Source organism: Tenrec ecaudatus, chromosome 4, assembly GCF_050624435.1.
Source record: "Tenrec ecaudatus isolate mTenEca1 chromosome 4, mTenEca1.hap1, whole genome shotgun sequence".
In the NCBI taxonomy this organism is placed as follows: Eukaryota; Metazoa; Chordata; class Mammalia; order Afrosoricida; family Tenrecidae; genus Tenrec; species Tenrec ecaudatus.
The window spans coordinates 14415299-14442185 of NC_134533.1; the positions used below are offsets into that span (position 1 = coordinate 14415299).

Here is a 26887-nt window from a genome sequence, read left to right on the forward strand (position 1 = left end):
AATGTGCTCCCATCAGTCCTGTGCTGAGGAGGTGACTGTGCCCACAGGCTGGATGGACTGGGAAAACAAGACACATTTCTCCAGGGACAAAGAGAGCTGACATGCGTGTTGTTTTTTGTTTTTTTTTCTTAAGCCGTATGATTTCAAATGCCAGCAGGCTCTCCCAGAGTGGATGGGGAGGATGTCTCAATGACGTGACACAGACCCAGAGTTAGGAAAGCCAGGAGGGGAAAGAATATCCCCAGGGGCTCTCAAGCTGAAAGGGGAAACAAATTCAACGCTAGGCTCTCCGTTCTACTGCTACCAGTTGGAACCAATTGGATGGCTCCCCAGGGGAGCAACAGTCTTAACCACAGCCCCCACCCCCGTTACCTTTCAGTGACCATAAGTCTTTAATCTTGCATTTTATTTCATGAGGTCTCAGGGGTTGGCGGTACATGATGTCCTTTATGCAAAGAAGAAGCTGGGCGTGGTGATGGGACCAACTCTGTCTATGACGAATATGGCACAGATTCAATGTACCTCTGATTCCAACCCTGCTCTTGTCCCTGTGCCCACAGCCAGACCTCCTCTACCCACCTTCTCTCTTTCTCTCTCTCTCTGGGCCAGTTTCCACGGTGAGGTAGTCAGAATATCATTTTCCTCCTGCCTCCTTCCTACAAAAGTTAATCTGCGTGTCCTGAGCTTCGATGCTGCATTTCTGGTAGAAGAAAATCCATGCATTGATGTGAGTGCAAGACAGAAACAGGGGTCACCCCACCTCACCCCATGGATTGTGGGTCCTCTTTAGTCCTGGGTGGGGAGGAAGGAGCAGATCCAATGAAAGAGTTTTGAATTCATTATATTCTGTCTACTGGACCAGGCATAAGTAACATTTTCATCCCCTTTTGGGTTGCCCATATATTCAGGACAAATAAAGTCCCTGAGGGGCTGAAGTGATTGTGGGTCACCGAGTAAGTCATTGGTGCAGTCAAACCTTGACATTCAGCCTGATGCATCGGCCATACCATAAAGGACTTCAGTAATTTTTGAAAAGATTTATCACATTGGTAGTGGTGACCAAGTTAACTCCTAGAAAACAAAGCAACATTCAACCAAGCCCAAACAAACAAAAAACCACCACAAAAACTAGAAACCAAACCAAACCCAAACAAAACAAATCCACAAATACCCAAACTCACTGGATGCTGACTACAGGGTAGAACTGCTCCCGTGAGTTCGGGGACTGTAACACCTTAAGGGAGTAGAAAGCCCCATCTCTCTGTCACAGAGGGTCTGGTGAGTTAGAACTGCTGGCTTTGGGGCTAACAGCCCAATTTATACCCAGTCTGCCACCAGCGCTCCTACTCTCAACCAAAGGATCCTCAAATCAGCACCCGGCAGGGAAGCTGAACTCTTGGTTTGTGTAAAAGCAGCCTTTGGAAATTGTATGGCTAAACCAATCCCAAACACCTCTTGCCTCTCTTTTTCTCTGGAGAAATGTAGCTCATTTTCCCAGTCCATTCAATCTGTGTTGCACAGCCAACTCCACCGCATGGCATGGATAGGAGGAGTCCTTGTCATTGCAAAGATTACTTGCAGTCCCCACGAGCGAGAGCCTTGGGTTAAAAAGAAAACAAACTCTTGTGAGATGTCTACTTTCTTCCCTTCTCTCCATTGTGTCCTCTGGAAAGAGTGCTGGGGGTCTAGGGAGTAGTGTGCAGGACCAGCGGCTCAGCAGTTAGGACTCCCAGTGACTTCCTGAGCTTTCTCCTTCTGGGAAGACCCAGAGGGTCCATTCCATCTTCCCTTCTAGGGTCACTAAGGGTCCCAACGGATTCAACGGCAGGGAGCTTTCTCCGCCTTCAACTAATGTCCTAGGCCCTCTCCTAAGATGGTATGAGTTTCCTAACTGGTCTTTGTTAAAAATATATATATTTTGGCTTGGGTTCTCTCTCCTTCATCCTCTCTGCAGTTTACAGACATCTCTTTATAAGTCGTAAAAGGTACTAAGTTGCCACATTGTTTGAAACGCTTCCCGGCTGACTATGACCTGGAGAACAAAGATGACGCGTCTCTGCTGGCGTCCGGGGTGTCTTCCGTCTAGAACGTCATCTGGCACCCCGTGTCCCTTGACTCCTCTTTCAGTGGCTCAGACTCTATGCAGCTCCTTGCCAGTCCACACTTCTGTTTCTGCATTTCGACTGCTTCCTCTCCCTGCCATAGGCCCCTGATTCTCACAATCTCATCCTCAGCACCACCTGCGCCTGTTATCAGCAAGTACTGATATCCCAACACAACGCAGAGGGTAGAGGTGTAGGTCTCCTCATCTGTAAAAACATCGCTCATGTCCTAAGCTGGATCCCTCCCCTGTGACTCTAGGGATCCCTGTATTCACATTTCTTCTGGCACCGGTGATAGCTCACCCCGCTAATTTCATAAATGCCTTTCTCTTCGTAGGTCATTGGACTTTCCCTAGTAAGCCTGAAGTTCATCCTGTCTGCACAGTGTTTTGTTTATCCTAATATTGTCAGTTTTTCCAGGCACTTGATAGGTGCTTCATGAGTGCTTTTTAAAAATCAGTGAATACACCTCATTGGCTTTTCTGTGGCCGTCTGCGAGGGGCTACATGAACACAGTTAAGAAACCATCTTGCTAGCGTCTCTGATCCTTTGGCTTTGGTGATACCCGGTAGAGACTGACTTTCTTATCCAGCCTACTAAAGAGTACCAGGTCCTTGAGAAAATCATTCCCCATTCTGAACCTCCCCTGTGAAATGTGAGGTAGTCTCGTGAGGGGACAGGGGGCACAATTCCAAGAGCTTTGGAATAGCGGACATCAGTGTTAGGCTGGAATCTTGCTTCTTCCTTCTTTGTTACCTGGGCAAAGTCCTTTCATTTCCACAGCTTCCTTTTCTGTAAACTGGTTAACTGAACTTGCTTCCTGTTCTAGCACGTTGAAAACAGTTCCTTTCTCTTCTGCCCTTCGTACTGCAAAGGGGTATTCAGGAAGACATTTGTAAAAGGAGATTTCACAAAAGAAGAGATTGTTTTTGATAAGGTTTCTTCTTGTTTTGTTCCGTGCACTTGTGTGAGTTGCCCCAGTGGACCAGAGCCTTGGAGGTTGGCTGAGGGGGATCAGGAATGAGGCAGAATCTGGGTCAGCAGGGAAGGTGTCCTGGTGAGCCATGGGCAGTGGTTGAGGATGGCACTGCCTTTGAAACCTGCAACCCTTTTTGAGGTATTATGGTGTTAAATAAAATGTGAGAAGAGACTCCCTGAATCCCTTGGAAATAACCTAAGCTGAACACAAGTAGCAGCTGAAGCTTTCTATCAAGCACCAACTACCTTCTCTTACTGTGCTACTTTGTTTCTGTAGCTATCTCTTTTTATGACGTTTCTAACCTTCACATTCATCTCTTTACTGTATGTCAGTAAGGGTTGCAACTAGGTTTGCAATGCCTTACTGCCTGGTGCATTTTCCATGCTCCTTAAATGATATTCATGCACAGTTCACAAGGTCCAGGGTTCTTACCTACATTTTTCAATATTCAACCAGGAGTCTACACCATCTGGGACTGGAACCCGAGCCTCATCCTGAGTGAAACTGAGGAAACAGTGTTTGCAGATGAAGTCTTTCAGAAGATGAGTTACACCAGACTTGAATGTCTCCTCTTTGAGCTTCGCTTTGGAAAGGACCAGATTCACAGAGTCACACCATCTTAGCTTTTCTGCCTGTCCCAAAGCGTTCCTGCTAAGCGCAGTAGTCCCTGAGGTCCAAAGCTAATTTATGAATCAGCAAAGGGAATTTTATTGGACGTGACTGTAGAAATCGAATGGACATTTTTCTGGTAGTGTTGGAGTTTCTTTGGGAGTTATTAAATAGTTTCTTGGTCATTATGCAAGTTATCTTTCTTGCTCTCTGTCTTTTTCTTTCTGCATCCTGCCTCTCTTCCTGACATGAGGACATCTCCTGCCTCTCTTCCTGACATGAGGACATCCACATTCTCTTGTTTCCAAATTCATCAAGACTATGGCACACAATTAATTTATCTTGTGATTCTTTGAGTTTTGGGGAGATTGCTCTATCCAAACCTTTTATGTCATGTAATCATGCACTTTTACTGGGGGGCAGTATTGTCCCTAAGGGGACAAAAATGGATTCTTGTGGTGAAATTAAAAAAAAACTTAGAAATTATAAATTGTTTATAGTTCTTCAAAGGGCCATTGCACATAAATAAATCTACAGCTTATTTGTGGTGTTAAAATTTTATGGAGGAGGAATTAGGCAAAAAAATTAAAGGCTTTTTGAGGTAGGAGAGAACAATTTTAAAAGGTTGTCTCTGTCCTATAGAGCATAACGAGGATCATAGAAGTGTACTATCTTTTTAGACCTTCTTAACCAAACATGACTATTGCTTCTCTTGATTAAGTTTTGAGTGATATTGATGATCTTTGAGGTGAGTTTAGAGAAAAGGGAGCTTCATTTTTTCTCTCTCAACCTTCTTGAAATCCTTTGTGTTGGGAGGGCTAGATTCCAACATAGTCCCTATGATGATTATGACATGATTCTGAATCGGATGCCTCTTTGTTTTCTTTCCCGGTACATAAAATATGCTTTGAGTGGTTTGAAACATGTCTTTGATAGTTTTTTGGGGGGTCTGTGAGCTATAGAAATGTAGCTCGAATAGTGAATTCACACTATGTGATTTCATCTCCATGATAACACACAGACTCAGGTAGTCTGTCAAGGAATATCTGGTGACCACTTCTGAAAAAAAATGGACAAGAGGATGTCTTATGAATAGCAGCAGAACATTATCTGAGAACAGTGCTGGAAGATCAGCCCTGCACATTACAAAGCACCTGAAATGCAACTGGGGCAGAGCAGTGTCTTTGAAAGAGGGGTGACTGTAATAGCGTGGGGGAGTATAGCTTTGTTGACCATCCTTTGTGGCTGTGGCATGACTCAAAATGAGAAGACAGCTGCAAATGTGTTTTAATAATTGAATCTATGAAGTATGAATTTAGGAAAACTGGAAGTAATCAGAAATGAAATACATAAAGATCGATATCCTAAGCTTTACTGAACTGAGATGAACTGCCATTGGCCATTTTGCATTGGACAAATCTACAAAGCTGGGAGTAACATCAAAAAGAACATTTCAAGATCGATATTGAAATACAATACTGTCAGTGATAGGAGAATATTCATATGCATATAAAGAAGACCAGTTCTAGGAGCAAGATGGTGGGGAGTGAGGCTGCAGTCTCTCTGGGGCAGCCTCATCTTTCTCGGCAGGATCTCACCACATTGGATGTTACCAAATTGACACCACTGTCATATGACGTCATCAGCACGCAAGCCACCAACAATATAGGCACAATTGGTCATGTAGCTCGTGGGAAGTCGACAGTCGTAAAAGCCATTTCTGGCGTCCACACTGTCAAGTTCAAAAATGAAATAGAAAGACATATTACCATCAATGTTGGATATGCTAATGCTAAGATTTATAAGCTTGATGGCCCAAGTTGCCCTCGACCAGAATGCTATAGATCCTGTGGACGCAGTACACCTGATGAGGTTCCTACAGACATTCCAGGGACCAAAGGGAACTTCAAATTAGTCAGGCATGTTTCCTTCATGGACTGTCCAGGCCATGATATTTTGATGGTTACCATATTGAACGGGGCCATGGTGATGGATGCAGCTCTTCTGCTGATAGCTAGTAATGAGTCTTGTCTCCAGTCACAGATGTCTGGACATCTGGCTGCTATAGACATCATGCAACTGAAACATGTTTTGATTTTACAAAATAAAATCAATTTGGTGAAAGAAAGTCAGGCCAAAGAACTGTAAGAACAAATCCTTGCATTTGTACAAGGTACAGTGGCAGAAGGAGCGCCAATGATTGTAATTTCTGCTCATCAACTGAAGTACAATATCGAAGTTGTCTGTGAGTACATAGTAAATAAAATTCCAGTACCTCCCAGAGACTTTACTTCAGAACCCCAACTCGTTGTGATTCGGTCCTTTGATGTCAACAGGCCTGGTTGTGAGGTTGACGACCTTAAGGGGGGTGTTGCTGGAGGTATTCTTCTGAGAGGAGTGTTGAAGATGGGCCAAGACATAGAAGTCCGACCTGCTATTGTCTCCAAAGATAGCGAAGGAAAACTCTTGTGTAAGCCAATCTTTTCTAAAATTGTGTCACTTTTTGCAGATTATAATAATCTTCAGTATGCGGCTCCAGGGAGTCTTACTGGAGTTGGGCAAAAATTCACCCTACATTGTACCGAGAGGACAGAATGGTCAGGCAGGTACTTGGTGTCATAGAAGCTTTACCGGAGGACTTGACAGAGTTGGAAATTTCCTATTTCCTACTCAGACAGCTTCTCGGTATATGTAATGAAGGACACAAGAAAGCAGCCAAGGTGAAAAAGCTGTCCAAGAACGAGGTGCTCAGGGTCAACATTGGATCCCTGTCAACTGGAGGCTGATTTGGGCAAAATTGTTTTAACTAATCCCGTGTACACAGAAGTAGGAGAGAAAATTGCCCTTAGCCGAAACGTGGAGAAACACTGGCGAATAATTGGCTGAGGCCAGATAAGGAGAGGAGCGACAATCAAACCAACAGTTGATGATGACTGAAGATGCCAGTTAAATAACAGTAAAGCTGGAAAATCGCTCCCCCGCCTAGGGCTGTCGGAAGATGGCCAGTTAAATAGCAATAAAGTTGGAAATCGCTCCCCAACCTAGGGATGTATTTTCAAAGTAATAACACAATTCCATTTCACCGCTCATTACCTTCAGCGGTAACCATAAGATTACTCTGAGTATTTGCTGATGAAATTTAGTGTCTAGTACTAAAAGGAGTCCATAATAAATCAACAATTAGTGTAATATTGGATTTACTCTACGGTGTAGCAAAAATCTGATTCCCAAGTAATGTCGAATTTATACATTATAAATCAGATTATTTGCTACAGCTAGCCTTTGTTGTAGCATACATGCCAATTGAACCTATTTGAAATAAAGATTCTGATCACATTCCCTTCATCTTTGGGTAGTTCCAGGAATAAAGGGTTGTCACGGCATATTAAAAAAAGAGACAAGTTAATGATGCAACTATTATTCAAAAAGTGCCCAAACTCACTAATACCCAAGGTGGTGACATTGAACATTTTTACCTCCTTCTGTCGTCTGGACTAAATCCTCACAGCTCCATGAGCAGGGATCAGGGTTCAGCCACATTGTTGCTTTTGTTTACATCTCTGCTCATGTCCCCCCATGGTCTTGGAGGGCTACATAGGGGCTTTTTCTCAGCTCAGCTGAGGCAGGGAATAAACTCTTGCAGCTCCATGGGTGAGGAGTAGGACTCAGCTACATAGTTGCTTCGGTTTCCCTCTCTTCCCTATATTCCACACCCCCCCCCCCCCCCGCACAGTCTAAACATCTTACTTTTAAAATTTTCACCTCTTTTTCTCTTTCCTGTTCTCTCACACTCCACTGCTGACTTCCAGACCACTCCCCTTAGCCTAGGGCATGTACGCCTGCAGCACACCCAGCTAGGGGAGCTCCCCACTGTGTAGTTAGCCGGCAGGGAAAGCCCTGCTTTCCCTCCAGGGGATATTCTGACCAACTTCTCACTGGGGAATTCCTGCCTATATACTTGGGGGCATAAGGCTGCTTGGCCAACACTCATCAACATTCCAAGCTGTTGCAGGAACCTCACCCCAAACTCAACAACACCAAAGCAGGCAACCCACCAGCCTTCTGGAGCACTCCCCTGATAGGGAAGCCACATGAGGATAAAGTGGTAGGTTACTCCCATAGTAAAATAAGCTGTAGGCAGATCAAAGAACCGTTCCTACAAGTACCCCAGAGAGAGCCAGTGCTCTTTGACTCCCTGGAAAATGGCACCTGGGTCCTCTAAAACAAAGCAATGTAAACAGCCATCAGCCCAAACGACCTCGACGAAAAAACAGGAGAAACAAAAGGCAATACCAGAAGATATCCTGAACATAACGACATACATAGAAGAAGCAGACATTGAGCTGCCACAGAAAGAAATTTACATAATGCTGCTCATATAGGATATGAGGGAAACAATACAGAAAAAGGATGAAATGATAGAGGAAATTAAGTATATAAACCAAAGGGAAATAGAGGAGCTGAGGGAGGAGATAACAAAACCCAGTAGCAGACACACGGACCTTGAGAATCAACTGGAGGAATCAGAGAACTGCATCAGTGACTTGGAGGACAGACAATCAGATATTAACAAATGTGAACACAACTCTCATGAGATCATCAGAGAAGCTGAAGAAAACCTAAGAGCTATGTCTGATGCTATGAAGCGGAACAACATTAGTATTATTGGCTTAAGGGAGGAAGACACACAAAGAAGTCATCTACAACAATAGTGAGAGAATTCTTGAAGGAAAACTTCCCCAGCTTAATGAATAAAAAAACGAAACCATTCAGGAGGCTGAAAGAACACCAACTAGATTGAATCCCAAGATGAAGTCACCAAGGCACATAGTAGTTAAACTATCTAACTTTGAGGAAAAGGAGAAAATCCTGAGAGCCGCTAGGGAAAAACAAGCAATCACATGTAAAGGTTCCCAAATAAGAATATGCTAAGACCTAACAGCAGAAACTTTGAAGAAGAGGAGAGAGTGGAGTAACATATTCCAAAAATTGAAGGAAAACAATGCAAACCCAAGAATACTCCATCCAGCCAAATTATCAATCAAGAAAGATGGAGAAGTAAGAGTTTTCCCAGTCAGGAAAAATCTCAAAGAATACATTAGAAGAAACCCAGCCCTACGAAAGATCCTTGCTGACCCTGTATGGGCAGAAGAACAACGTTCACAAAGAATAAATAAGAGACCACCACATAGAACAACCTCACCCAGAGGGCAAAAAAGAAAAAACATACCCCAAGATAACATTGGCTTAAGGATGGAAAGAAGTCAAGAATCACACACACACACACACACACACACACACACACACACACACACACACAAACACATTAATGAGAAAGGAAAGCAGGAAAACTCACAACACAAAAGGTATAAGATGACATCACAGAGTTCGCTGATAGAGATAACCCTGAATATCAATGGCCTGAACTCAGGCATTAAAGAGTGAGACTAGCAAGACTGGCTTAGAAAGCAACCCATTATCTGCTGCCTATAGGAGACACATCTCAAGTCTACAGACAAAAATAGGCTGAGAATCAAAGGCTGGAGAAAGTCATACCAAACAAACAGCAATTTGAAAAAGCAGGGGTTGCAATCCTGATCTTGGATAAAATTATCTCAAAGTGAAAACCATAAAAAGAGATAAGGAGGGACACAATATAACGCTCAAGGAATGGTAGACAAATAACCACTAAGCAATGTAAACATTCTCATTTGGGAAAGAGAGACCCGCAGAATACGTCAATCAAACATTCCAAATGATTAAAAAAGAAATCACAGCCTCAACAATTAAAGTGGATGACTTCAACGCACCACTCTCTGAGAAAGATCGATCGCAGGGAAAGAAACTCATCAACGAGGCTAGAGATCTAAACACCACAATTAGATAATTTGACCTGCTAGATATTTACAGAGCTTTTCATCCACGTACGAAGGAATTCACATTCTTTCCAAGGCCCGAAAGCACATATTCGAAGATAGACCACATACTGTGGCATAAGGTGAATCTACATAAACTTAAACACATTGAAATCATACAGACCTCTCTCTCTGACCACTGTGCCATAAGGCTGGAAATCAACCAAAGGAAGAGAACAAAAACAAGAGCAAACAATTGGAGGATCAATCACTCTCCACTGCAAAAGGAGCACGTATTGGCACATATCAGAGATGAAATTAGGACATTTCTAGAAACCAATGAGCATGAGCACACTACATACCAGAACTTATGAGACACAACAAAGGCAGTCATCAGAGGAAGTTTCATAGCAATACAAGCACACCTGAGAAAGGAAGAGACTCATGATTGATATGCTGGCAAAAAATTTACACAACTAGAACAGAGTCAGTAGGACAATCCTACTAATAGCAAAAGAAAAGAAATGATAAAAATAAGGGCTGAAATTCAGGAGAGGGAAAATAAGAAAACGATGGAAAAAATTAATACCGCTAAAAGTTGGTTCTTTGAAAGGATAAACAGAATCTATAGACCACTGGCAAACCTAACCAAAGAAAGAAGGGAACAAATCTCAATAGCAAGGATAAGGGATGAAAGAGGGGACATTACAACAGACCCTAATGAAATAAAAATGATAGTTATATAGTACTACGATGGATTGTATTCCACTGAATTCACCAATTTGGAAGACATGAACAAATTCTTGGAAAAACAATCCCTCCCTAGACTCTCCTCGGTGGATGTCAAGAATCTCAACGGACCCATAGCAATAGAAGAAATAGAAATGGTTATCAAGGGATTACCAACAAAAAATGTCCTGGACCACATGGCTTCACTGGAGAATTCTACCAAGCATTTAGAGAAGAACTAACACCAACCCTATGCAAACTCTTCAAGAACATAGAAAAAGATGGCAAACTCCCAAATTCCTTCTATGAAGCTCGTATAACTCTGATACCCCAACCGGTCAAGGATCCCACAAGAAGCGAGGACTACAGACCAATATCCCTAATGAACTTGATGCAAAAACCCTTAACCAAATACTAGCCAACAGTATACAAAAGTATATAAAACAAATAATTCACCATGACCAAGTGGGATTCATACCAGGGATGCAGGGCTGGTTCAACATATGAAAGACGATTCATATTATTCATCACATTGACATGAAAAACTATAAGAACCACATGATAATATCGATAGACGCAGAAAAAGCATTTGACAACATCCAACACCAATTCCTGTTTAAGACACTAGCGAAGATAGGAATGGAAGGAAAGTTCCTCAAGACAATACAAGCTATATATGAAAAACCAACGGCCAACGTGGTAGTCAATGGAGAAAAGACTAACACAATCCCACTGAAAAAGGGAACCAGACAAGGATGCCCCTCGTCCTCACTCTTATTTCATATGGTGCTTGGGGTTTTAGCTAACAGTATAAGGCAAAGAAGAGACATCAAAGGTATTCATCTGGGAAAGGAAGAGGTAAAACTATCGTTATTTGCAGATGATATGATTTTATATATGGAAAATCCCAAAGGTTCCACAAGGGGAGTACTGGAAGCAATAGAGGAGGTTGGCAGAGTGGCAGGACACAAGATAAACAAACAGAAGTCCATCGGGCTGTTATACACATCGGATAACACTACCGAAGAGGAAATAAAAAAGTTGGTACCCTTCACAATAGCCAAGCACAAATTGAACTATTTAGGGATATACCTGAATAAAAGAACAAAAGATCTATCTGGGGAGAACTACTAAACACTATTACAAGAAACCAAGAGTGACCTCAATAATGGAAGCTTATCTCATGCTCGTGGATTGAAAGACTCAATATAGTGAAGATGTCAATTCTGCCAAACGCACTATATAAGTTTAATGCAATCCCGATACTATTACTCACATCTTTCTTCAGAGAAATTGAAAAACGTACTACCAACTTCATATGGAGAGGGAAGAAGCCCAGAATTAGCAGAGAACTCCTCAAGAAGAAGGACAAAGTGGGAGGGCTTGATTTACCTGCCTTTAGCACATACAATACAGTCACAGTTGTCAAAATCTCATGGTATTGGTACAATGACAAATACTCAGACCAAGAGTAAAGACTGAAAACACTGAAATGAAATCATCAGCATAAAACTGATGTTTGATGAGGGCCCCCCAAATATCAAATGGGAAGCAGATGCCCTCTTTAACAAGTGGGGCAGGAAAAAAATATATATTTACCTCAGAAAAATGAAGAAGACCCTTACCTCATTCTATGCACAAGAATAAACTCAAGGTGGATCACAGACCTTGAAGTTAACCCTCAAACTATTAGGGCCATCAATGAAGGAATTGGGACCAAATTGAGAACTTTGGCACAGGGAATACATAGGCTATCAGAAATAGGGAAGGACACAAACACACAGGAGGCACAAATTGACAAATGGTATATACTGAAGATAAAACACCTGTGTACATCAAAAGAATTCACCAAGAGAGTAATAAGAGAGTCCATGGACTGGGAAAACATATTTAGCAATGACACATCAGACAAAGGCCTTATTGCTAAAATCTACAATTCTCTGCTAGTTTCCAGAAAGAAAAAAAACGAATTGCCCACAAGAGAGTTGGGCAAAGGACTTGAACAGAAGTTTCATAGGGGCTGAAATCGATGGCCAAGAAACATATGAGAAAATGTTCCCGATCTTTAGCCATAAGAGAAATGTAAATTAAAACAACAATGAGCTATCACCTATCACCTTCAAATGTAGCCCAATTCTAAAAATCAGAAAGCAACAGGTGTTGGAATGGCTGTTGGGAGACAGGAACTCTCATGCACTGCTGGAGGACTTGCAAATATGTATGACCACTATGTAAATCGATCTGGCGATGTCTAAAACAGATGGAAATGGAGTTACCATATTACCCAGCAATCCCCTACTGTTCATAAACCCAGAAGAGGCAAGAAACAAACGAAGGCCAGACATCTGTGCTCCAATGTTCATTGTGGCACAGTTCACAATTGCAAGGAGTTGGAAGCAACCCTAATTTCCATCAACTGATGATTGGATTAAAAAACTGTGGTATATACATACAATGGAGTACTACACATTGCTAAAAAGCTGTGATGAACCTATGAAGCACATCGCTGGATGGGAAGAACTGGAGTAAATCATGCTAAGCAAAGTAAATCAGGCACAAAAGGACAAGTACAACGTGAGTCCGCTGAGGTAAGTGTTAAAAAAATGCAAAAGGGGCATAGGGCAAAAGCTACTGTCTACAAACATTCTTGGGGTGAGGACCGTGGAGTATTGCAGGGACCAGATCAAATGCAGGGATGCACATGGTAGACAACCAAGGAGGATGGGGAAAGGGGAAACATGATGAAAATAAGGAAGAAATGTGTAGCAGGGCATGGGGCGCTAACTCACCCAAGGGAAGGTTATTGTTTATATCTCCACAGGGAAAGAGGGACCAGACTTCAACCTAGTGCCCCAATGTGTGAATGCAACATTCCACCATGGAGTAGGCAACCAGAGGAGAGGTCTGGGGGGCTGGCCCCAGTCTCAAATACTAAGTAGATGCCTGCCCCTCCCCCCAGAAGAATTTATTTCAAAGGACAGCATTGAATCTGCAGCTGGGAGAAGGACATATCTGATCAGAGCCCAGGGGAGCAGATGAAGGGGGAGTAGGAGAGAGTGGAGCACACCTGGCCCACCAGACCTTGAGGATGATTACCCCAGTTAGAGCAGCCCGTCCACAGAGAGGATCACGTGGCCAGCCCCACGATGAGACATGATGCCCCTCACTGACCCGTGGCCCTGCGGGGGACAGCATCAGAAACAGTGTGTGGGAATTGCGCCCCATCTGAACCTGCCACACTGAGGCAAAATACTGGGGGAGTGCAGCGGAACAGCAAGGGAATGGAGCGGCAAGGTCCCCAGGGAATGCCGAAGCAGACTTTGGGGCCAGAGCCTGGTGCCCCAAGAGACTGGACAGAAAAACACTCCTACAGGCCAACAAATGATCCTTGAACTGACTACAAGCTTTTCTTTCTTGTTGTGCTTTGTTTTGTTCTTTGTCAGTGGTTTGCTGTTGTAGATATTGTTTTGTTGTATATTGTTGCTTGTTTTTGCTGTGTCTTGTTTTTGTGTATGTTATTACCTCCGTAGGTCTGTCTAAATAAGATAGGCTGGATGAACAATCTGGAGGAGAAAACAACAGGACTGACAGTTTTTGGGTGGGGAGGCGGGACATGGGGGAGGTGATGGGAAAGGAAGTGTTAACAAACCCAAGGACAAGGGAATAACAAGGATCCAAATTGGTGGTGAGGTGGGTGTGGGAGGCCTGTTAGGGCATGATCAAGGGAACTGTAACCAAGTGGAATTACTGAAACCCAGGTGGGAACTGAGCGTGATAGTGGGACAGGAGGAAAGTCAAGGGAAATAGAGTAAAGAGCTGGGAGGTAAAGGGCACTTATATAGGTCTAGATAAAGACATACATATTCAAATACATTTATTTATGAGGATGGGGAAATAGGTCTATATTTATAAGTTTAGTATTAAGGTAGTGGAAGGACATTGGGCCTCCACTCAAGTACTCTTCAATACAGTAATACTTTCTTCTATTAAATTGGTATTCTATGATGCTCACCTTCCTGACACAACCGCTGAAGACAAAGCAGGTGAATAAGCAAATGTAGTGAAGAAAGTATCTTTTCTTCTTTTTATTTTTGATATCATATGTATCCTTGGTTTTGGTCTTACTCCTGCCATAGTACCTGGTCCTTAGTTTGGAAATTATGCATCAGGTTTGTTTTCCTCTATTCCCTTTGTGCTGTTTGAACTTACCTCAGTGGACTCATGTTGTATTCATCAGTTTGTGCTTTGCTAATTTCACTTGGCATAATTTCCTCCTATTCTTTCAATGAGATAATATGCTTCATGTTTTCACTGCTGCTTTTTAGGGATTCGTAATACTCCATTGTGTGTCTATACAAGTTTTAAAAACAATTCATCTATTACTTTCCAATTCTTTGTGATTGTGAATTGTGTAGTGATGAGCATTGGAGCACACATGTTTGGTTGTGGTCTGTTTCTTACTTCTTCTGTACATATGCTCAGTAGGGGGATTGGTGGGTCGTAAGGTAACTGAATTTCTTTTTCTTTTTAAAGATATTGCCAAATTGCTTTCCACAGTGGCTGCATGTATTTATAAGACCACCAGCAGTGGATGAGAGTTCCTATCTCACAACACCCCCTCCAGCATTTGTTCCTTTCTGTTTCTTGAATTGGGCGACCCTTGTAGGTGTTAGGTGGTATCTCATAGTTGTTTTAATTTGCATTTCCCAGATGGCTAATGATTGGGGACACTTTCTCATATATTTATTGGCCATTCAGATTTCTGCTCTTGTGAATCTCCTGTTTAGACCTTTTGACCAGTTCTTCAGTGGGCAATTCGTTTTGTTTTTGTTGAAGGCTTGCGGAGTTTTGTAGATTTTAGTACTAAACTTTGTCTGATATGTCACTGCTAAATATCTTTTCCCAGTCCGTGGGCTCTCTTATTATTCTCTTGATGAAGTCTTTCAATGTACACAGCTGTGTTATCTTCAGTCTTTCCACTTTTTTCTTTTAGCTTCCTCTCTGTGTGTGTCCTTCTCTATTTCTGATAGGCTAGATATTCCCTGCACCAAGGGTCTTAGGTTTGTCCCACTTTGATGATCCTAATAGTTTGGGGTTTTACCTTGAGGGCTGTGGTCCACCTTGAATTTGTCCTTGTGCATGGAATGAGGTAAGGGCCTTCTTTCATTTTACTGCAGGTAGATATCCAGGTTTTTTATCCGTACCATTTGTTAAAGCGGGCATCCACATCCCATTTGATTCTACTTGGGCCCTTATCAAAGATCAGTTGTCTGTGTGCAGTGGATGTTTTTTTTTTTTTTTGCAGGTGATTTTATTTCTGGGTTTCCTGCTCCTTTCCCTTGGTCTGAGTATCTGTCATTAAACCAGTACCATGTTGTTTTGACAGCTGTGGCTGTTAAGTAGGTTTTAAAGTCAGGTAATGCAAGCCTTCTGACTTCATTCTTCTTCTTGAGGAGGTCTTTTTTTTCCCTTTCAGGTGTGTGATTTTATTGAACTGGAAAAGTCAGTGTCCAGCTAGAGCCCTGGCTCCTCCACACCCTCACCAACTCAGGGGGACCCCAAAGCCTTCACATCTTGCTAAATTTGGCGGGACAACAAGGGAAGGGGGAGCGCCCAATGGCTGACCATTCGAGAGGAAAATTTAAAAACAAAAGAAAATACAGAACTTTAAAAACAGAAAAAGAACAATAAACAAGCAATATTTAAGGCAAAAGAATTCTTTAAAAAAATGTTAGGTCACATAATTTACACAAAAGCAGTGCTCTTTTTGCTTGCACCACCATGTGGGCCTGTAGGGGCGGGGACGAGGGCCGGACCTCCTTCTCGGAAATGTGGATTGGGGCCGGCTTTGGAGAAGGGCTATAGTCTTCTCTCACATGGTATGACTATTTAATAAAAGAAAAACACAATCATGTACAATCAGAGTCTTGGTCATATTGTAGAACTTGGGGATGCTGTCTCCCTCTGCTGTCACTCTCACTGTTCCAGTTTTAAAATCCTGAGTCAAGAGCCCAAACAAAAATGAAAAAAAAATCAATCAAAACCAAACAGATAAACCCATGCCAATTTCATCTTTTAAAAAAATTTCCTGGTCAAGTTAGGTTTTCCTCAAGAAAGGGATAATGGTAAGGAACAGTTCCCGGAGAAGCATTTGCGGTGGACGATGGAGGGGCTGGACTCGTCCTACTCCTGCTTGCGGATCCACATCTGCTGGAACGTGGACAGCGAGGCCAGGATGGAGCCACGGGACCACACGGCGTACTTGCTCTCAGGGGCAGCCATGATCTTGATTTTCATCATGCTGGGTGCCTGTGCTGTGATCTCCTTCTGCATTCTGTCTGCAATGCTGGTGTACGTGGTGGTGCCATGGGACAGGACTGTGTTGGCGTAGAGGTCCTTACAGATGTCAATGTCACACGTAATGATGGAGATAAAGGTTTCATGGATGCCGCAGGATTCCATTCCCAGGAAGGAGTGCTGGAAGACGGCCTTGCGGCAGCAGAAGCACTCATTGTCAACGGTGATGACCTGGCTGTTGGGGAGCAGGCGGTGGTGGCCATCTCCTGCTGGAAGTCCAGGGTGACGTAGCCGAGCTTCTCGTTGATGTCACGCACAATCTCATCCGTGGTGGTGAAGCTGTAGCCCCGCTCCGTCTGGATCTTTATGATGCAGTTGATCAGGTCCTGGACACCCAGGTCAGATGCAGGATGGCATGGTGGCAGGCATACGCCCTCGTAGATGGGCACTGTGTGGGCGACCCTATCACCGGAATCCATCACAATGCCAGTGGTACAGACAAAGGCAAAGAGGGACTAGAGAGCCTGTATGGCAACATCCATGGTGGTGGTGGGGGTGTTGCAGGTCTCAAACATGACCAGGTCACCTTCTCTCGGTTGCCCTTGAGGTTCAGGGGGGCCTTGGTCAGCAGCACGGGATGCTCCTCGGGGGTCACGCGGAACTCGCTGTAGAAGGTGTGGTGCCAGATCTTTTCCATGTCGTCCCAGTTGATGACAAAGCCATGCTCAGTGGGGAACTTGAGCTGCGGCCTCTTGCTCTGGGCCTGGTCACCCATGTAGGAGTCATTCTTGCCCATGCCCACTATCACACCCTGATGCCGTGGATGTCCCACGATGGAGGGGAAAACAGTCCGGGGAGCATCTTCACCGGTGAAGCCGGCTGTGCACGTGCTGGATCCTTTGTCGACCATAAGCAAAGCGAAAGCATCACTTGTGGTGATCTTGGGGTTTCGAGTGTGAAGCAGCAGCAGTGACTGTCCAGCTTGTGCTCACGAGAGGGACGCAGTCTCGGCTGTCTCTTGAGGAGTTCTTTAGTAATTCTGGACTTTTCCCCTTTCCATAAGAAGTTGTTACATGCACCCCCCCCCCCATATCTTTGAAAGAAGATGCTGGTATTGAGATTGCATTGAACTTATATAGCACCTTGGGTAAAATGGGCATCTTTTTAATATTGTTTTCCAATCCATGAGCATGGGGTACTCTTTTATTTATGAAGGTCACTTTTGGTTTCTTATCCTAATGTTCTGTAGTTTTCCTCGTACAGATCTTTTGTATTTTTGGTTAGGTAAATCCCTAGATATCTCAATGTATTCTTGGCTATTGTGAAAGGTACTACCATCTTGGAATCATTTTATGTTATCTTATATGATTACATAGCAATCCAACTGACTTGTTTGTTAATTTTGTATTCTGCCACTCTACCATATTCCTATATTGCTTCCAGTGCTCCTGTTGTGGAACTTTTGGGGTTTTCAATATACAGAATTATGCCATCTACAAATAATGATAATTTCACTTCTTCTTTCCCAGTGAATACTTTTGATGTCTGTTTGTTGCCTCATGTTATTAGGTAGGCCCTCCAGAATGACTTTGCATAGAAACCGGGACAAGTGACCTTCTTGTCTAGTCACCTATTTCAGTGAATAAAATAATTCATTTTTCTATTGATTATAATGTTAGCTCTTGCTTTTTCATCTTGAATTATATTGAGGTAATTTCTTTCCAATCCTATCTTCTTGAGTGTCTTAATTAGGAATGGACATTGAATATTGTCAAATGCCTTTTCTGTGTCTCTTGATATTGTCATGTGGTTCTCGTCCTTTTTCTTGTCAATGTGCTGGATAATGTTAATGGACTTTCAGATGTTGAATCATCCCTGCTACCCTGGAATGAATCCCACTTGGTCATGATGATTTGATTTGCTTTATGTACTTTTGTATTCAATTAGCCAAAATTTTGTTGTGGAATTTTGCATCAATGTTCATTAGGGATGTCAGTCTGTAGTTCTCTATTCTTGTGGCACCCTGGCCCACTTTTGTTATCAGTCTTATAGTAGCTCCATAAACTAGAATGAGTTTGCCTTCCTTTTCTATGTTTTTGGAGAGCTTGTGTAGAATTGGTGTCCGCTCTTCCCTGAATGTTTGGTAGAATTCTCCTGTGACACTATCTGGGCCAGTAGTTTTTTTATTTGGTAGTTCCTTGATAACCTTTTCTATTTGTTCTTTTGCTATGGTTCTGTTCAGGATCTTGACATGTACAAGGGATAATCTGGGGAGGAATTATTTTTCCAAGTATTTGTCCATGTCTTCTAAGGTGCTGCATTCATTGGAGTACAGACCTTCATAGTACGGTGTAATTAATCTTTTTAATTTCATTACAGTCCACTGTAAGTTCCTCTGTTTCATCTCTGATTCTGGCAATTGATGTTTTCTCCTTCCTTTCTTTGGTTAGCCTTGCCCATGGGCTGTTCGTTTTGTAGTGATGGTTTCTTTTAAATGTATTCTGTGAGTTTCCCTTATGTGGAAAAACACTTATCTCTGTCTATTTTGATGGGGAGTTTGGTAGGAAGAGGATTCTTGGGTTGGCATTATTTTCTTTGAACTTTTGGAAGATGCTCCACTCTGTCTTTTGGTGTCTGCTGATTAGGCTGAGCATATTCTTAACTGAGAACCCATATAAGTGACTGGCTTTTTAAAATTTAGCTGCTCTTATGATTTTCTCCTTTTCCTCAAAGTTGGATAATTTGACTACTGCATGCCCAGGTGAGTTCTTCCTGGAGTTCAGTCTGATTGGTGTCCTCCCTGCTTTCTAGATGATTGTCTGATTCCCATTCATTAAGTTTGGGAAGTTTTCTTCCAGGAATACCCTCACTATTTTGGCTGTGGATTTCTTTGTTGTGTCTTGTCCTGATATCCTGATTATTTGAATGTTGTTCCTCTTCATAACATCACTCACTGTTCCAAGAATTTGTTTAGCTTCTTTGCTTGTCCTGTTTGATTGACTTCCCCATTTGTTGAAATCTGCTTGGCTATCTTTGAGATTGATGATTTGCTTCTCCACCTCTTTTAGCCTGCTGATGAAGTCTTCTACCTTGTTCTTAGATTATGTTGCCTTGTCCCTTAACTCTTGTATCTCCCTTTGGTATGTGAACTCTGTCTTTTCTATTGCTTCATGCTTTTTGTGAATTGTTTCCTTTATATCCTGTATGACACTAAGGGACATACTAAAAATATCTTTCTGTGACAGTTCAGCATCTGCTTCTTCTGTGAGCAACGTTAGAGTCAAGTCTTCCTTTGACAATGCATTGTGTGTCTCTTGATTTCTTGTAGAGGTTGCTGCTGCAGGTTGTTGTCTGCATGTTGTTTTGGTGGAGCTTCAGGCCATTTTCTCGGGAGGCTAATAAGAATGATTCTGAGGGCTTCTGTAGCCAGGTGCACTGTGGCATTGGGCTGCTTCTTTATCACCCTAGACAGCTGGGGTTACTTATTTGGAGGGCAAACCAGGTGGTGTTCATGGGCAGCATGGATTGGGCAGTTTCAGGTAGCAAAAGTGGTGCTGTGCAGGTTGATAGCATGGGAAGCCACAGAGGTGGTGACTGAGAGAGTGTGAAGTTTCCAGGCTGTTTGCCTGCAGTGATGTGGAGCGCCCTGGAGGGTGGGCAGGGTTGCCGACAGAGGCAGGGAACACCCTGGAGGGTGGATGGGGGCGGCTGCATGTGGGGATCACTCTGGAGGCTGGGCAAGGGGTAATTGTAGGGTGCAACATGGATGATACAGGCTGGGGTAACCCAAGAATCAGGCCACAGGTCGCTGGAGCTCTGCAGTGTCTACAATGGGAGTAGAGAGAGGGATAGTGCCTTGTAGAAGTTGTCAGAGCAGAGCTCTGAGTTGCTGTGAGGTTTAATGATATGTCCCAGACTGCCTTTTCCCCACCTCAGCCTCCTGATCCCCAAGCTCAGTGATCACCATGGAGCTCCCAGTGCAACCCGTTTACCTCAGTACCATCTTGGCAGAAATCCCCCGAATTTGTCACTTTCAGTAGTAAGGTGCACTTGACCTAAGCTGAGGCATTTTTAAGAGTATCATATGCATGTGCAAGTCAGACAATGCATCAGTAAGATTGATGAATTGATTTATTTGAATTATGGTATTGGTGAAGAATATTAAATCTATCATGGAATGCCAGAAAAATGAACAACTTTGTCTTGGAAGTACAGTCTGAATGCCCCTTAAAAGCAAGCATGATGAAACTTAATCTCCTGTACTTTTGCATGTTATCAAGAGAGACCAGTCCTTGGAAAAGGACAATGTGTTTGGTAAATAGAGAGTTAGTAAAAATGAGAAACTCCCTCTGTGATGTGGCTTTACACAGTGCCTGCAAAATTGTCCTCAAACAGGCATTGACTAGTAGCAGCCATGGCTGTACCCTGCCCTATGGTTATGGAGTTCAACAAGATGAGCAAGAGTGTCAACAAGCGAAGGCATGGCCACCTTGGGAGGTGAACAGCTTCGAGCAAGTGTCATGGTGTGGCTCAAGGTCTCCAAAGAAAAGTGGGCATTCCAGTTCATCAAGAAAAGGTAAGGGTCTACATCTGAGCGTGGAGGAATGAGAAGAATTGAAGAATGTGCTGGCCTCTAAGAGGAAGGCAGCTGCCAAGAAGCCTGAGTGTCACTGTACCTCCTCCCAATAACAATGGGGGACCAATCATAGTAACAGTGGTGAGGACAGTGCAAGTTCAAGGATTGTTCTGTTCTGTTGTAGATGGGGTCACTGTGAGTTGGAACTAACTAAATGGCACCAATAACAAGGAGTATTTCTCGGTAAGTGTAGTACTCTGTACAAAGTACCTGGCACACAGGTAGCTGGTGCTCTCATAACAAAAATACTAGTGACTGATGTGCATTTATTTTTTTTACCTCTCAGGAGACTGGAAGTTTGAAATCAGGATGTGTCCTTAGGGAGAGGGCCTACCTAATTAATTTGAGCTTCTGGTAGCCAGCCATCCTAAAGTTTCTGGGCTGTAGATTTATCTGCCTCTGCCATCAGATAGCATCTGTCTTTCCCCTCTAGCAGCACACATATCTCTGTGTTTATTCTTATCTTTTTATAACTGAGAAGTTATAAAGTTTTTTGTGTGAGATGAACTGATTGATGACATTACATTGCATTATGAGAAGTGATTGCATCACATTAGATTAGATTACATCTACAGATCAGGGGAATAAGGACACAGAACACATTTTGGGGGAACACATTCAATGGTCTAATAAATGTTGACTTTCTTTTCTAATCCATATCCCAGGATATTCTGTTACAGGTGCTCTGGCTATTTCTAACAAGACAGCTTCAGTGCCATCAAGTCAATTCTGACTCATTGTAATCTGCTAGGATAGGGTAGAACTGCCCCTTTGGGTTTATGAAACTGTAACTCTTTATGGGAGCAACGAATCTCATCTTTCTCCTAAGGAAATTGGTGGTTTCAAATCACTGACCTTGTGTTTAGCAGCTGAGTTCATAACCTACTATGCCACTAGGGTTACCAACAAGACCGTAGCATTAATCTTCTGCAGATTTCTCTGAACCAGGGGCCATATGTTTAAGTTTGCCAAGGACATTCCTAGTTTATGCTTCTTGTCCCCGCATAATTATTAATAACATCCCATTCTGCACGCAGACGTTTTTCAGTGTAAACAACAAGTCAGGATCATCCTATCTAGATGATCTCAGAGTCTTCCTCAGGGCATCTTTCAGTTCCTTGTTCCTCATGCTATAGATCAATGGGTTTAAAATAGGAGTGATGAAAGTGTAGACCACAGACACCATCCGGCCCATCTCCGGAGAGTAGCTGGAACGGGGGGACAAGTATATGAAGCTGGTGCAGCCATATTGCAGGAGGACCACGATGATGTGAGAGGAGCAGGTGGAGAAGGCTCGGTGGCGCCCTTCTGCTGACTGGATCCGCAAAATGGCGGCCACAATGAAGACATAGGAGATGGTGATGAGTGAAAGAGGAATACTAAGGGCAATGAAGCTGATGATATACAGGACAGTCTCATGAACATGTGTGTCTGCACAAGCCAGGCGCATGACTGCAGGCAGGTCACAGTAAAAATGGTAGATCTCATTGTCATTGCAGAATGGGAGATGGAAGATTAACATGGTCAGTGGCAGTGAAAACAGGAACCCAAGTATTAGCGACCCTGCCACCAGCTCCACACACAAGGGCCAGCTCATGATGAGGGTATACCTCAGAGGGTAACAGATCGCTATAAACCGGTCATAAGCCATGACTGCAAGCAGGACACAGTCAGCACCACCCAAGAAGACGAAGAAAAACATCTGGGTGCCACACCCAGTGATGGAAACAGAGGTTTTGCCCATCGACAGAAGGTTGGCTAAAGCCAGAGGGGCGATAGAAGTTGTGTAGAAGATTTCCAGAACTGCCAAGTTAGCCAAGAAGAAGTACATGGGAGTGTGGAGGGAGTGGTTGACCTGGACGATCCCTGCGATGGTAGCATTTCCACAGAGGCTGGTGAGGTACATCAACAGGAAGGCCACAAAAATCACCATCTGCACCTCGGGGTGAGTTGAGAATGGGCGGAAGAAGAACTGAATCTTCAAAGTTTTATTGATTCCTTCCATGAGTAGCTCATTGGACCTCCTAATAGGAAAGAGGGTAGCTACCTCTGGACATCTGTCCTTGAAGGTGACCCTTTCCCATGCCCTCCACGCCAATGTTAGAGCCCATTCCCGAGGCATCCACCCCTAGGGGCATACTTCCATGTTAAAGGTGATTCTATAATTCCTAAATTTGCCATCCTATCACCTTTCTGTCCCATCCCCAAAGACTGAGAAATTCTGAGGTTGGGAACTCTGGTGCTTTCATCTCATACCAGTGCCAACCTTCGCACAGTGCCTGATATAGCAGCATTATCAAGAAATATTTTGTTGGGTGTATTAATAGATTAGTGTATAGAAGTTCAATATCATACAATTTTAAAGTGTGGCATCAATTCATTTGTGACATATGAAATCTGAAACTTCAGGAAAGATGGATATTGTGACTTAAGGAGACCCAGACCTGGTGCGTTGAGCGATGCCCTAAGATTCTCGTGAAGGAGCAGTTTTATGCTAAGATTGTAGTCTCGGGTCAATAGCTTGGGGGTCAATACAGCTGGTATAAAACACTCAATTCTTTAGGATATTGGGGATAAAATGTCTCAATGATCATCTCTGTTCATGTTAGTCTCTTTAGCTTCCACAAGTTGGACCAGATAAATGCGTCCTATCACTTGGGCATAAATTCAGCCAAACTCAATCACTTGTGTCTCAATATAACAGGTAGTTTTCATTGGTTATATTTCATTCCAACATCGAGAAAATGGAAAAGGAAATCAAACATGGAGAAATTCTGTAAACTCCAGGGTCTTCGTAAATACTACCATGCTAAAACAATCCATTTACGACAACACACATTTATTGCACACTATCTTATCCCCTCCAGGTAGCAGAACTTAAAAGAAGCCTAGAGAAGAAAAGATTCCTGATCTGGGGCGAAGTTAATTATATAAAGAGGAAGGCTTGTAGTATTGCCTAGTTACTAACAAGAAGCCAAGGAGCCCAGGTTGTGTAAACAGTTGCTTGGCATCTCATCGAAAGGTTGGTTGTTCAAACCCACCCAGTGGCTATGCAGGAGCCTAGCAACCTCCTTTCATAAAGGAAACTCTATGGGACAGACCTGCTCCATCACATATGGTTGCTATGAGTTGGAAACACCTTGACTCCACACATCAACAGCCACAAGATAAATACACTTGAATGCAAGTAAGAGTCTATATGGAAATGATATCAACTTAGACCAGGTAATGGGCTTTTTGTGATTGCAAACAGAAAAATAAATCAGAAAGTAACTTTTTGAAGACAGACTTTCAAAATATGACAGTAAACATCAAATAGGTGCACACTTTGCAGATTCCATTCATTATGCACAATTCGAAGGGGGATAATGATTATTTGGATCCAGGCATGCTTTGTAAACTGAAAAGAAATATATTCTAGTGTCCAGAAGGCACAAAGCTTGTGTTGGGAAACGTGAAGTCACAGGATCAATGTGACATAGCCTGATTCAAGTGTCAATTTTAACTTAGAAATGATTTTCTATCCAAACAAGCATGGAGACAATGTGAGGTAGGAGGAAGGCTTGCATGAATTTTGAGGGATGAAAATTGTAAGATTTCAAAAAAAAAATTCTCACTAGTGGTTAATCCTCAAGCCATCAGGATTACAAATTATTTATCTTCCAAATGAAAATACTTAAATGGGAGAATTTAATGTGCTACTTTAGATCATAGATTGGCTACTACCTAAAGAAAAATACATTTCTCCATATGTCCCAACTTCATAATTCTGATTTGAAATATGTCCCCGTTTATTATCCCAAAGTAGGTAACTGAAGTAATGGTTACTCTCTTCTAAAATAGGAGTCGTCCCCAGAAACCCTCCCAGGACACAGCTCGTCTCTGGGAAAAAAATCAGTTGATCTTTTCTTGAGCTTGTATACTATCTTGCAATCAAGAAATCCAGTCTCCAAGGTCTTTGTCCTTTAGCTAAACCCTGAACAACTTGATGAATGATCTTAGAAAAGTCAGAGATGCCTGTGGGAATCAAAGATCTACCCAATTACTTGGTCTATGTCTTCCAAAGAGATGGAAAGACCAAGGGTGCATAAGAGGGTACATTTTAAATCCATCTCATAAATGTACAAAAGTACTCTAGCGGACATGTGGTGATTGAGATATCTTCTACTCACCCCACCCTCCACAATCATGACCCCCAATTCTACCTTACAAATCCGGCTAGACCAGAGCATGTACACTGGTACAGATAAGAGATTACAGCACAGGGAATCCAGGTCAGATAACCCCTTCAGGGCCAATATTGAGTGTAGCGACACCAGGAGGGTAAAGGGAAGGTGTGGGGGGAAAAGGAGAAACCGATCACAATGATCTCCATATAACCTCCTCTTAGGGGGATGGGCTACAGAAAAGCGGGTGAAGGGAGACTTCGGTCATTGAAAGACATGAAAAAAATGATAAATTATCAAAGGTTCAAAAGCAAGGGAGGGAAAAATGAGGAGCTGATACCAAGGGCTCAGGCTCAAGTAGAAAAAAATGTTTTAAAAATGATGATGGCAACAAATGTACAGATGTGCTTGACACAATGGATATATGTGTGGATTGTGTATGAGCCCCCAATGAAATGAAGGAAAAAAAAAAGAATTGAGTACAGGCCTCAAGTATGGAAGGAAGAATTCTAACACTAAACCACTATACCTCCACCCAGCTCCCGGGATTTACATATGATGCTAAACCATTTTAGAGCTATTCAGTAGGTTTTTTTTATTATCCATGTTTTTCCTTCAGAGGAATGTATTGAAATTCAAGTTTAAATAATTTGCCTAGCTAGTAAACGACAAAGTAGCACTTAATTCCCATGTCTCTCTGGAAGCAAGTCTAAGTTAATATAATTGATAGATGATTTCTCTCTGAGCATTACAGCGGGTGCAAGGCTGAATAATTGGTATCCTACAGAGGCAAATTCTTTTAGTTCTCATTATTCTTGTTACAAACTATCTCGCTGTGAAGTGATGTGCTCCAAACTTCCCGAGATCCTTACAAAGGAGGGCTCAGCACCCGACTTTGTGAGTTTACTCTCTCTCCTTTTATTCTTCTTCCCCTCTCTCTATTTGTTCATTTAACCAACAGTATTCATTAAAAAAAATAACACATATATAGTAAGGCACTACTCTAGGTAATTCTTATTCTGTATTGGAAAATATTGAGTCTTCCATGTATTACCAGAAAAATAATACATCTGTTTTGAAAGAAATACAGCCAGAATGAACCTTAGAAGCAAGAGTGGCGAGATTCTATCCCCGCCTCCACACACATATTTAGAGTATGTCATCAGAAAGGACTGACTTCTGAAGAAAGGCATCCTGCTCAGTGAAGCAGAGCATCAGTGAAACTGAGAGATACACATTAAGCTGGTTTGACACAGTGGCTGCAAAAATGATCTTCAACACAGCCACAATGCTGAGAATGGAGAAGGCCTGGGAATCGCTTCATCCTGCTCATAGGGTCACTGGGAGTCCAAGCTGACTTGCTTGCACCTCAAAATGACAGACAGCATCATCTTTCTCCATGCCACTACCAGAGCTCCTCAGCACTCATGACATTAAGAAGGCATAGCTCCAGTTTGTGGGAGAGGAGGGAGCAGTGTGGCACCTCAAAGAGGGTGCTCTTGTTAGGAGAATTC

General features: G+C 42.8%; 1 protein-coding gene and 2 pseudogenes across 1 annotated transcript; 1 reads left to right on the forward strand and 2 right to left on the reverse strand.

Moving 5' to 3' along the window:
- Positions 1-5226: 5226 nt before the first annotated feature.
- On the forward strand, positions 5227-6627 carry LOC142446282 (eukaryotic translation initiation factor 2 subunit 3 pseudogene; annotated as a pseudogene).
- Positions 6628-16382: 9755 nt separating this feature from the next.
- Positions 16383-18914, reverse strand: LOC142445622 (actin, cytoplasmic 2-like; annotated as a pseudogene).
- Positions 18915-22279: 3365 nt separating this feature from the next.
- LOC142445623 (olfactory receptor 10V1-like) lies at positions 22280-23212 on the reverse strand. Its single transcript, XM_075547576.1, has one exon. It carries the CDS (start codon positions 23210-23212, stop codon positions 22280-22282), a length of 933 nt encoding a protein of 310 aa, XP_075403691.1.
- Between the last annotated feature and the right edge of the window lie 3675 nt (positions 23213-26887).